This window comes from Lissotriton helveticus, chromosome 3_2, assembly GCF_964261635.1.
Source record: "Lissotriton helveticus chromosome 3_2, aLisHel1.1, whole genome shotgun sequence".
NCBI lineage: Eukaryota > Metazoa > Chordata > Amphibia > Caudata > Salamandridae > Lissotriton > Lissotriton helveticus.
In genome coordinates this window covers 13,771,466-13,784,687 of record NC_136062.1, presented here as the reverse complement: position 1 = coordinate 13,784,687, position 13,222 = coordinate 13,771,466, and the positions used below count along the sequence as shown (strand labels likewise).

The following is a 13,222-nucleotide window of genomic DNA, read 5'->3' as shown; positions in this document are numbered from 1 at the left end:
CTCTTTATGGGTGTGGTGATGAGCAAATATATTTCTCAATGGTACATGTCCAACAAACTAGAAAAATAAAAGGCAGTGTATGTGTCAGTTGTTGTATATAAATAAGTATACATAAGACTCAATGATTGTGTGAGTGACTGCATGGATAACTGTATACTTGTAATAATGATTTTATAATTAACTAAGTATGACTTACTATCTAAATGAATAGATGAAGTGGTGCTTGTATAAGTGTTTTGCTAAGTAAATATGTAAGTATGATACATTGTTTGCATAAGTGAGTAGGATGACTTCATATGTGAATAGGATGTGTGCTGTTGTTTAATGTCGATATAGGTGTATAAGTATTTTTGATAGTGTTCTATTGTACATTGACAGCATGTATGAGTGAATCTACAGGTAAGTGATTAGATGTGTGTATACATCTATGAATCACTGAGTGGATTTTTAGATACTTGTATTGCTGTGACAATGAATTCAAATATGATACTCTGTATTTTACAAAGAGTGATGAAAAATTGTAATAGTGTATGAAAAGGTGTATGTGATTGTCAGGTGGATGATGTCATCAGTGATGTCATTTGAGATGTCATCAGTGATGTCACTGACCATGTCATGAATGATCTAATATGTGACATCATCAGCAGTGGATTGCGGGTGCGCGAAATATAGTTAGTACAACTAACTATATAGGAGCAATTTTAATGGTTTTGTATGAGTGAAATGTCCAGCTAACTATAACACCCCTAAAACTTATAGTTTTTTGAGTGAATTTCAAAGGTTTTTTTACAAGCAAATTCCTAACTATATAAGGCCTGAAACCTATGGTTTTTTCAGTGAATTTCAAAGGTTTTTTAAATGCTAATTCCTAACAATATAAGGCCTGAAACCTATGGTTTTTTCAGTGAATTTGCAAGGTTTTTTAAATGCTAATTCCTAACTATGTGGCCGATTAGGATGGCGGACAGACCTGCGTCCGTCCGCCACCCCAGAGGTGGAGGGACCGTCCGCAGGGGCAGCGGCGGTCCCTCCGTGCAAATTAGGATGTGACAGCCACCCTGGCGGTAACATCCTGTATGTTTAACATGGCGGCGGGTGCTGATTGAAGCAGCACCCGCCGCAATGTTAAAACTGCATGTTTTACATTTACATGCACAAAGCGGCAGGCACCGCGCGGTGCCTGCCGCTTTGTGCATGTAAATGTTGGGGGTACCATAGGTACCCCCCATGTGTACCCCCCACCCCGACACCAAACACCAATGTCCACATGCTTTCCACGGCGGAAAAGCCACCGCGGAAAAGCATGTGTCCATGCACATCCTAATTTGGCTGACGGTGTCTTGCAGACACCGTCACCAAATAGCCCTACACTCCCCGCGAATCAGCGCCGGACGGACCAGCCGTCCGCCGCTGGTCCCACCGCAATCCCACCTCCTAATCTGGCGGTGGGTGTTGTCTGTGGCCGTGGCGGTTAATCCGCATCCTCCAGGCCGGCTGTGGCTTCCGCCGGCCCAGGGGATGCGGATTAACCGCCATCCTAATCGGCCCCAAAATAAGGCCTGAAACCTATGGTTTTTTAAGTGAATTTGCAAGGTTTTTTAAATGCTAATTCCTAACTATATAAGGCCTGAAACCTATTGTTTTTTCATTGAATTTCGAAGGTTTTTTAAATAACAATTTTTAAATGTATTAATTGTTATTTTTTTATACTGATTTACTACATTTTTGCAGGCAGGTGTTCAGAGGGCAGGCCCCCTTTTTACAACGTTCTGCAGCGCAAACCCTGGCGCGTTTGCAGAGGAGGAACTAATTCCCCTTGCATACTGGGGGTCCCTGGGGGGCAACTGGCCCACCAGGGGCCTCCAGTATAAGCCAGGGAGATGCATTACAGAGAGGTGTAATGAGGCCACACCCTTTTTTACACCTCTCTGCAACGCAGCCCCCGGGCGTGTTTGCAGAGGGGGAACTAATTCCCCTTGCATACTGCGGGTACCTGGGGGCCAACTAGCCCACCTGGAACCTGCAGTATGCGCCTGGGGGCTGCATTGCAGAGAGGTGTAATGAGGCCACACCCTTTTTTACACCTCTCTGCAGCGCAACCCCTGGCGTGTTTGCAGAATAGGAACTAATTCCCCTTGCATACTGGGGGTCCCTGGGGGCCAAGTAGCCCACCAGGAGCCTCCAGTATGCGCCAAGGGGCTGCGTTGCTTTGCCCCGGGGGCGGCGGTCCCCGGGGCAGTGTGGGGGCGATTGTGGACCCCCCACACTTCTTTATCACTATGCCGCCGCGATTTGGTCCCCCGGGGGGTAATTGTTTAAAAAATAGACCAGGTTTAAAAAAAAAAAATGTGGGCCTTTTTTGTCCTTGTGGGACCACCTGGGCAGGCCTAGGGGGTCAGGGTGTATCTACCCTGCCCCCTTTTTGTGTTCTTCACGTTTGTTTTTCTGCTTTCTTGTGCCTCGGACGATCAACACGCACACATATACACATATATATATATATGCATATATATGCATTTATATATAAGTATGTGTATATATATATACATACATATATAAACATATATAATCTGCATATCTATATAAATACAAATATAAATGCATGCATACATATACATATATGCATACATATGCATGTTATTTACATGAAAGTTTGAAAAACACTATTAAAAGCAAAGCTAAAAAGCCACCTCATTACAAACAGAATGGCTTTAACTTAAACGAGGGTGAGATCTATTGCATTTTCAATGCTTGTTTACTTTGGTTCCATCAAGAAGGCATTCAGATGTGTCACACATTTGCCATAAATTCTGAATGTCGGCACTCTAGTTGCTCATTATATCACTGTAGTAAAGCTACTGCTCACCAGGAAAGTCTGCTGCTGGTATTCAAAGTGCATGTTTCAGTCTGCATGTCAGAATTTTGTTAATGAAATAGAAGAGGATTTGAGAAGTCACTCAAAATGTGCCCTAATTTTTCTTTCTGAAGCACTAATCATACTTTCTATGGCAAAATGAACCCCCTCATTTTGTTCCTTTTTAAATTAAATGTTTTAAGAGTTACCACTTCATTCCAATCAAGATGGCTTCTGGTGTGCCATACTTTTGTCATAAGTAAGACTGTTGCGCTCTAGTTGTTCTTAAGAACACTCTGGGACATTCTGTCATTGGGCTATACTTGGGCTACATCTGCGTGCTATTTGGGCTACATTTGGGCTCTTTTGTCTCTGGTGGCCATCTTGGGAGACTGCATGTCAGAATTTTTTAAGGAAATAGAAGAGGATTTGAGAAGTCACTCAAAATGTGCCCTAATTTTTCTTTCTGCAGCACTAATCATACTTTCTATGGCAAATCATACCCCCTCATTTTGTTCCTTTTTAAATTAAATGTTTTAAGAGTTACCACTTTATTCCAATCAAGATGGCTTTAGGTGTGCCATACCTTTGTAATAAGTAGGACTGTTAGCGCTCTAGTTGTTCTTTAGAACACTGTGGGAAGCCACAGTAGAACACAAAGGAATCAACTGACAGTCTCTATCCTTGTTGGATGTACATGTTTTACTGAGAATGTCAGACTTCATTCTCACATGACTGAGAAAGATAATGTGAATTTACAGAAAATATGCTTTCAGTTTAGCTTATAGATCCCCTTCCAAACCACTGTGGGAAAAGCATGAGATAATAGTTTTCTTTCAAACATGATTCATGATATCCCAGCAGAAAGCTTTTTCACATGGTAAAATCACCTTAGAACACACCACAATTCCTAAAATGAGTATGGTACCATCAACAAATGATTTATGATGTAACTAAAGTCCTAAAACCTTCTATTAACTGCAATGCTTTTTAATGAGGTGCTATCATATATATTGGTCCAAGATGGTTGCCAACACTTCTTGGATGAAGTGCTGACAGCCAATCAGATCTCACGATGAGATGTGTGGTTAGGCTCCGCCCAGATATATACATTTTTTTGAAGTTAATTTTCGTAAAAACCACTGGCGCAATTTTCACCAAATATAGAAAAGGCACTTCTGCGTACCAGTCCCTACAATTTGCAAAGTTTGGTGTAATTCCATTCTGCGGTTCGGGCTGTAGCCTTGTCTATTCGTCCTTTGGAAATGAACATGGGGAAAACACGTTTTGGGACCCCCCTTTTTTCTCGGCCCCCGCATGACGAATCCCCCCGAAACTTCCAGGGAAGAAGCGGAGCAGAGCTGGCCTAAATTTTGGAAAATTACACGCAAATTCCTCCACCAGCGCCAAAGTTATTCCCAATAGAATGTTGCGGATTTCCTATGGTAGCTAGGTCCTAACTATATATACCTACTGGCTATCGCCAGTGGAAGGCTTGTAGTAGCCGAAACGCGTAGGCCGTCCTAATCGTTGCACGTTCTTTTGCACATGGTGTGTAAATAAATACTTTTGTTTAAAAACGTATCTATTGCTGTGCCGTGACTTCTATCGCAAGGACCGAGGTGAGAAGATTCCAAGGAATATATATATATGTATATATATATATATATGCAAATCCTCTCCAATAAAGAAAAGATAAGAGGCCACATAGGGGAAACCACGGGAACCTTTATTGGGAAACAGCATAGGCATGATGCATTTCGGCGTTGTAGCCTTCTTCAGACGCCGCTGTTACCTGAAATCTGGCCAGTCCCCGCCTTTTAGGTGTCCTGCTGTGCCCTCATAGGAGGGAGAATTCCGCCCCCAAGTCACGTGGCTGCACTGCCACTGCGGTCACATAGCCAACTACAAGTCCCAGGAAGCAGTGTTTCTGGTAGCGTGTTGCATGGGGAAGGCTGAAGGGAAAAAGGTGCGATGTGTAGGGAAGGGCAATTCGGGTGAGTATAATGTCCTCAGGCACCCTTGGGTCCCCTTGACCCTCCAACCTCCAAAACGAGATTCCGCTGGGCTGTGAGTCTAAGTGTCAGTACACTTATATATATATATTTATAGCAAAAATACAAACATAAAAGAGGGACACAGGTATCAACAAAAGCCTGTCAGCCATATTAGAATAGCACGGTCCTTCATATAACATTGTATCGGGATCCAAAATATGTCATCATATATAAGGATAATAACTCACATTTATCGCTCAGATCGACTTTTAGGACATAAAAGAATTCTCACAATGGTTCAGCAGTAATGCAGGCATATATGTAGTTATACATAGGGTTCTATCAGATATTGATTATATGGCAGCTAGGTTTTGAAGAATCAGCTCACAATGCAGACACAAAATGCAAGTACACATATCATCAAAAATATTGTAAATGTAATGTTTTTTAGTTAAGCCATATATGTCTGTATAAATCTCCATTTTAAACAAGATGGATGCCATCTCTGTCACTCACTCCTGTGTCTTCTGTTTGACCCCCCGTACGGATCTTCTCCCCAAAGGCTCCTGGGAGGACAATCAAACTGACGTGTAGTAGTTTATTTGCACAGTTATACTTACATTGCTTTCTATAATTTCTCCATGTTCTCTATGACATTCCGCTGCTTTTTTCTATGATTACAAGGCTATTCGCACACTGACATGTGTTATTGTTCAGGGAATCATATTAGTTCAAACACATCTGGAGGACATTAACATACAGGTGTTAAATACGTTTTGTAGAAACTGAATGTTTTTTAAGTGTTCAGGTAATGACGTGCATTATTCTTGTGTTCTGATTGGCTACAGATATTATACTTTTGCTCACACCATGATGATCTGGCAGTTTCTCTAATTTACTATGCAAAAAATGTGTATAAGAACCTCTTGATTTCGGAATGAGCCAACGATTTTCCTGAGCTTTCCTATGCTGCTCTGGAAGCTGCCCGATTTTCCTATGATTTTTGATAACCAAGTTTCTTGGATTTTATAGCCAACAAACAGATCGACACTGCGAACATGTTAGACATTTCAGTACAATCATGGAGTCTTCCCTGATTAGTCTAGGAACAGATAAAACCTTCCTTTTTACGCTTGAGTAGCGGGCTGACATTGCAGGTCCAAGTCAGCTCCGGGATCAGTGCCACCCTCAGGCCAAGGTATTCAAAGGAAAGTCTCCGTAAGGGAATGCTCGTTTGCCAGTCTACACACTCCCACAATGCGTGGAGGGGTACCAGGTTGGATTTAGCCGGGTTAAGATGCAAACCAGACACTTCCCCAAAAGATTAAAGTATCTGAAGGCATCTTGGTCCCAACTGGGTCAGATCATCCAGAAAGAGCAGAACATCGTCCGCATTCAAGGCATTCCAGTCTTCATGGGAACCTTGCCAGCGCCACCCCTGTATCTGCTCATCCTCACATATGATACAGGCCAAAGGCTCTATCGCGTGAGTAAACAGGAGAGGGGAGAGCGGGTATACCTGACTGATTCGCCTCCTGATGGGAAAAGCATCTGATAGTACCCCATTCTCAAGGATCCTGGCAGACGGGTTTTCTATAATTTTGTTGCCCATCGCGATTTAGAATGTTTTTTAATTTGTACATACCCTGTAAAATTTTGCATCTTAGAGCCTTCCTGGCAGTGTCTCTATACCGCTTTTTTGAATCTTTGTGACACAAGCCTTTAGCTTTTCATTGATCTGGAACTCAGTTAATTAGGTGGACCCCATTATTTAATGAACTGTATTACTCTGCTAATTGAAGTTTTGGGTGGTGCCTTAGTGCGAGGACATATTGCCTCATAAAACTGAAGTTTAACACTGTGTCCGGTTCAGTAGACATTGGTAGAATCGACTAAGGTAAATTCTGGATTGTCTAAATTTTGGGGGTACTGTTTTGCTCCAACACTCTCCAGCTATCTGCTGTATTGTGCCTATGTTTTATCAGTCTACTGCTGCTTAACCACTTGGCTGCTAAGGGGTTTTCCCCTCCCGTGCTGGAGATTTATGTTTCCCATTATACATGACGAGTTGACCTTGTCATGAGCACAGATTCAGTGTGCCTCATGACGAGTTCACCTTGTCATTAGCATGCAAGTGGTTAAGGACACCGCTGCTCCCTCATGCCCCTGCTCCACCACCCCAAACTTCTCTTTGCACACCCTGCATCCAAGTTCTTGTTCTACAAGCAAAACCTGTTCTTCACACCGCTTCTTTATTCGCTTCATACTGCTATGCCAGTCAAGCACATGATCCACAACGTGAAAAATTCCCCAATATTGTTCTTTTAATTTTGTGTTTTTTCTTCTTTTTGGACAGTCATAGATCTCAAACTCTTGATACTGGATGGTTTGGGCTGATCCGTATGCCAACTCACTGTATACCGCTGGTGCTCCCAAGATGCTGCATGTCTCCCACCTTTGCTTAGGATTTCTTGGTAAGTTTTGTTCAAAATGTAGGAACACCTCTCTTTTCTAAAGATAAAACTGCATGCGCATCTGGACAAAGTACAACCTCCAATTTGTGTAGGTTATCCCTCAATTCAGACATAAGAGAGGATCTACACTGAATGTATTGCGCTCCATCTCAAGGATGTCTCATCGTGCAAAAGCTAAGTGGAGCCAAAAGGAGATGAAGTATAAACACTAACCACTTGAGGCCCTCACGAGCTGCAGGAATGGGTAACTTTTCTTGGGCCAATGATTTGGCAATCAGGAGGTGTTGCTGCCCTGCAAGATAGCCAGACTTCTCCTGAGTTTATTTCAATGATGACAGGTGAAGGCTAATTCTTAGAGCCATAGAAGAATGTTGAATTGATTTCTGCCAACACTCCAGAGCAGGAGCCACAAAGCCTTTGATAGCCCTGATGAAACAATCCAAACTCTGCTTTCCTATCAAATTATAATTTATTATAACATGAAAATTGGGACTTTGGATGTTCCCAAAAGCCTCATAGGAACCAAGGGGCATAAGTATGAAACACATTTTTAGTCTCAAACGCTGCAAATCGCAAAAAACAGCGTTTGCAATAAAAAAAAATCACAAATTGAGATGTATGAGACACAATTGCACCGCAAAATTAGAAATCGCAAAAATAGCGATTTCTTATCTTGCGAAAATAAAAATCTGCGAATATCCTTGCGAATTCCTAATTTGCAATTTCTCAGTTTGCGAAAACCGCAAAAAGGAAATCGTAAGTTAAGAAATCGCAAGCAAATGTATGAAAAAAATCGCAAATTGCGATTTTCTTAAATTTTCAAATTAAGAAATCACAATTACCACCAAGTGCATGCAGGTGGTAACCAGGTGCAAGGTACTTAAACCAGCCCACAATGTAACTGAACCTTCCACAATGGCAGCACTATATGTGATAGCCAGGAGTCTGCATATTCGGGCTCTTGCACAGAGGAGAATGAGACAGTAACGTATCTTCAGGCTGCGCATCACTCTGCTCCAGCAGACTAAAGAGGAGATCCATGACAAGTACAGGCTGCACCCACAGACCATCTTGGACCTGATTGAGGAGCTGAACCCCTATTTCGAACACCCAACACGCAGGACCCAAACAATTCCCACCCATGTGCAGGTGCTGTGCTCACTGCACCTCCAGGCCTCAGGGAATTTTCAAGGGGTCATAGCAGAGGTTGGCGGGGTATCACAGATTGCCCTGTTGCGCTTTTTCCATGGCTTTCTAGATGCAATGCTACAGAGGCTATCACATAAACATATACTTCCCCAGCACCCAACAGGCGTTACAGCAAACCAGACTTGACTTCTACCAGATTGCACGTTTCCCCCACGTCATTGGCTGCATTGATGGAACCCATGTGGCCATCACACCCCCAGCAGCAACTGAATATGTCTACAGAAACCGTTAATGCTACCATTCCCTGAATGTACAGATTGTGTGCAATGCTAAGTATACAATCAATGACATTGTACCAAAATACCCTGGCAGTGCACACAACTCTTTCATCTTTAGACATAGTGGGATACACAGACGTCTGAGTGCTGGAGAGTTTGGAGAGGGATACCTGCTAGATAAATGCATGGCCCACATCCATCCATCCACTACATTTCCTGAGGGGGGTTAATTGACTTACCTATTGTTTCTATCCCTGCAGGTGACATATGCAGTGCAGGACTTCATCCTGACCCCGTACCTGGATCCAGCCAATGCAAGGGAGAGGAGATACAACAGGGCACACAGATCTACACACTGCGTCATAGAGCGTACGTTTGGACTCCTAATGAGCCGGTTCCAGTGCCTGCATAAAAGTGGTGGAGCACTGCAATAGAGCCCTGAGACATACTGTAAAATCGTGGCAAGCAGCGCAATGCTCCATAACATGGCTACGAGGAAAGGCACCACAATTGATGTGACCTCTACAGACACATCGGATGCCGATTGCCCACCTCCCCCTGGCAGGGCAGCAGCAGGAGTTGGGGCAGCTGCCAGACGACAGATACGGACTGAGATCACACAAAACTACTTCTAGGTGAGGAATGATGACAATGAGCCAAAATGATGTGTGAAATATGTGATGTGTTTATTCACACTTCAAAAAGGTTCACTGTTGCTGTACCCAGCACTTTATGCACACAGTGCAGGTACTTCCCAAGAAAGTGTTCAATCTTTATTGCTGGGTTGCATCACCCATTGACACAAATGTATCACTGTACAGTTCACCTCCTCCGGTGACGGATTGGTGCTGGTCGGTCTCCAGGCTGAGGGCCCTCCGTTGGGTGCCTAGGTACTGCACCCTGTCTGCCACTGCGCCTTCTTGCTTCAGGCAATGTAGGTGTGTTGCTACTACTTGACGTCTCCTCACTCTCCCCAGAGACCATGAGTGTGTTGCCACATGAGTTAGCGGTCTGCATTTGCTCCACTGCACTTGTGACCTGTTCTAGCCCTCTTGCAATGTCCTGGCAGCAGTGTGACATTTCCACCTGCATGGTAATGCTGCGATGGGTCAAGTTGCTGGTGGTGGTGCACAGGCGGTTCACCGCCTTTGTGTAGTTATGTATCCGTGCGTTGGCACATTGGGCAGCCCTGTCCCTGGCATCTTGGTTTTGCTTCAGGGAGTCACAGAGGTCATGTATGGCACCTGCCATGGCCATGATGCCCTGCCCAGGTAGCGTTGATTCCTGTTGAGTGTGCTCAGCTGCCTATTAATGGAGCGCAATGATTTCTGTTGCAGGCGCTGTACCTGCAGCATGCTGTTTTCCAGACCTGCAAAAACTGTATGCTCCTCATGGGTGGCAGTGCTGCTCCTGGGTCTTGGCCTGCTTGTTTCCATTGTTGGCACACTGATTTGTGGGGTTTCCTGCCTACGGATGTGTGACACACCCTGCCTTGCCTTTCTGTGCTCACTCGCCTCCCCTGTGGCCTCTAAGTCATCCTCCAATGGAGGCAGTGGGGGCACATGTGTGCGCTTCCTGCGCATGATGGTTGTGTGCTCTGACTCTTCACTGGAATCCCCATCATCAGCCTGGTCCTTACGAATTGCAAAGTCATCTCCCTCTGCACTGTCATCAAGTGGCCTGGATTGTGCTGTGGATGTAAAAGGGGATCCATAAGTTTCTGTAATTTTCTGCATTTTGCACTCAATAAAGTTTCTACATTTTGTGTAGGCTAACTTCTGATACAGTCTTATTCCCTTATCACAGACTCACATGTTGCATTTGATTTCCTATGTGTCATGGACACACTATCCTACATCCTACTACAACTCCCATGATGCATTGGTGGGTGTGCTGTAAGAAGTGGACCGGAGTGACATGTGTTGTTTCTATTTTGTGCATTCTAGACAGTGTGCATGGAATGGGGATGTGTGCAGATATATTTGGCATGCATCTTACCTTGGCTGCTGGATGCAAGGTTGGAGCTGTCGTTGTCAGCCACACCACTGACGCTCTCAGGCAGGAGGGTAGTCTCCACAAGCTCCTCATGGGGTGTTGGCTCTGCTGCTGTGGATGATCCTCCCCCGGTCTTGTTTGACTCCTTCAGTCAGGTGGCCACCCTCTCCTTCGACTTTTACCGCATGTCGTACCACCTCTTGTGCAGTTCTTCAACAGTGCGATGAGTCACACCCAAAGCATTGACTTTCTCTTGAATGTCCAGCCAAATCTTTCTTTTCCTTGAATCAGGGACTCTCAGTGCCTTTTTCCCAAAGAGAAGCTCATGGCTGCAAACCATCTCCTCCATGAGCACCTCCTGCTCCTTGTCAGAGAATTTGTGCTTTCTCTTCCTCTTCTCACCCTCCTTGCCCTCATGTTGCTTCTGGGACTCCATTGGGGTTATTTCTCGTCTGTGCTTCCTCCTCACACTCTCCAAACTGCCTCTAACTGTGGCTCAGGCAAGCAGGTGCAGCAAATCACTCCCACTTCCTGGTTGTGATGTCATCATCCTGCATCTGTATTGCAGATTCACGATTTTGCGATTTCAAAATTTGCGAGTTTCGCAATGAAGGAATCGCAAATCATGTTTCTGAGAATTATTTGCGATGTTTAAGAAATCGCTAATCATTAGCGTTTTTTTAATACATCCCGTTTTGCGAATCTCAAACTGCAATTCGCAAAATCTCGCAATTTGAGATCCGCAAAACGGGATGTTGATGCATATGCCCCCAAATGTGGGATATATATCTCCTCCTAGTCTAAGTCATTTGGCATTACTGAGAGTGAATTAAACTCCTAGGGCATGCATTGTACACAGTTTTCCCCTGCTCACTAGTCTTACCTTGACTTGGGATAAACAGAATAGCAAAAAAAGACAGGAGGACTGTTAACTGGAGTGTTCCAATAAAGACCCTCTGAAACCGAATTCCTTAACTTTACTGCCGAAGGAACAGTTTACTAACAAAGGTGACAAGTGCAAGGCTTTAGCTTAGCTGACCTCTCACATACACACGAGTCCTGTGTCCTACATATAAAAGCAGGTTTGGGGTGAAACCTGTTCTCCTGGTCTCCGTCATAAATACAGCGAGTAAGCCCTCATATAGGTCGTATTATCAGTAACATTGTAGGAGAAATCTGATAGCGATAAAGTAGAGTTTTTTTTTCGTGTGTTAGATTTCATAGAAATGAATTCTGAAATAATGCTTTTTGAAAGACTAAGACTTGCATGTTTTTATACCGTGGCACTAAGGAAAACAATATAACTTGTGTGACTTAATTAACATTTAAATTGTAGTGCTGTTACCATCTTAGCCAAACTGTAAGAACCTCGTATGAATATCAAAGCCTATGGTGACAGCATTGATTTTCTAAAGATAAGGCACATGGGACATGTGGGACAAAGCCTCACAGAAAAACAGAAAACATGTTGTGGGTGTTAAATGGGCATGAGCACACCTCTAAAAACCAGATGACAGTAGTGAAATCTTTGAGCTGTGGATAGGTGGAGTGCATTAAAAATACATCAAACTGTACATTTAAACTTTGTGATTTGCAAGCAAAACATTAAAAGCTAAACATACTACATTCCCATACTGGGCCGATTAAAGTATATAGTGAAAGGAGTACCTGGTAGTGTATTGATGGAGTTCAATAACTGTTGGACTTCTGAGAAATCTATAGTTTTGTTTTCATATTCAGGATATGTATCAGTCTGAAAATGTACATCTGTTTTCAAGAATTCTTCCAATCTGCAATTACACAGATATTTATTCATAATGTAAAATATTTCCAGTTTCACTGTCAATTACTCAGCAAAGTCATTGAACATTTTATACAACAGTCAGGCTCAAAATTGCAAATTAATTGTATATCGGTTTATTTATATATCTACAGAGAATTGAAATGTTTTTATGTGCAAACTGTGAGGTTACCCATTTAGCACAAAAAACTATTTTGCGTGTCAGCTTTCTTTTTCTTATTTTTTCACCAGTTCTTAAAAAGTTTTCATTAGATCAAAAATGCCTAAAACCATCACCTGGTTTCTTTATTTTACCCCACGAATGAGCTAGTGGCACCTGAAGTGACTAACAACTTTAAGAACTTCATCCTCTCCTATGAAATCCATACCTGCGGCCCTGTATAAGTAAAATTATGTACTGTGCTACTGTGCATAGCGCTAAACCATTCTGTTGGCCATGCTAGGAGAGCTTTAAGAAATTTAAGATGTCAGTGACGTGGCTGCCTTCCTATGCTAGATCTGTTGGTAAAATTCACCACCGTGACTGCTGTTAGAGGTTAGGATTATGTGTAGCTTATCTCATGCCTGGTACTCTAAGGGGTATATTCACAAGAACGTGTGATAACTACCGCAAGAGTACCGTAACACAACTTTCAATATCGCAGCTTATTGCGGAAAAATAACCCTTTGTCAGC

The 13,222-nt window shown here is 43.2% G+C and overlaps 1 protein-coding gene across 1 annotated transcript in view; it reads right to left on the bottom strand.

Annotated features, from left to right (window-relative positions):
• FSD2 (fibronectin type III and SPRY domain containing 2) overlaps positions 1–13,222 on the bottom strand; it is a 490,462-nt gene that overhangs the window by 330,230 nt on the left and 147,010 nt on the right. Inside the window, exon 6 of the mRNA XM_078684747.1 lies at positions 12,416–12,537. Within this exon, the coding sequence (XP_078540873.1) occupies positions 12,416–12,537 (122 nt within the window). The remainder of the gene's footprint in view (positions 1–12,415; positions 12,538–13,222) is intronic.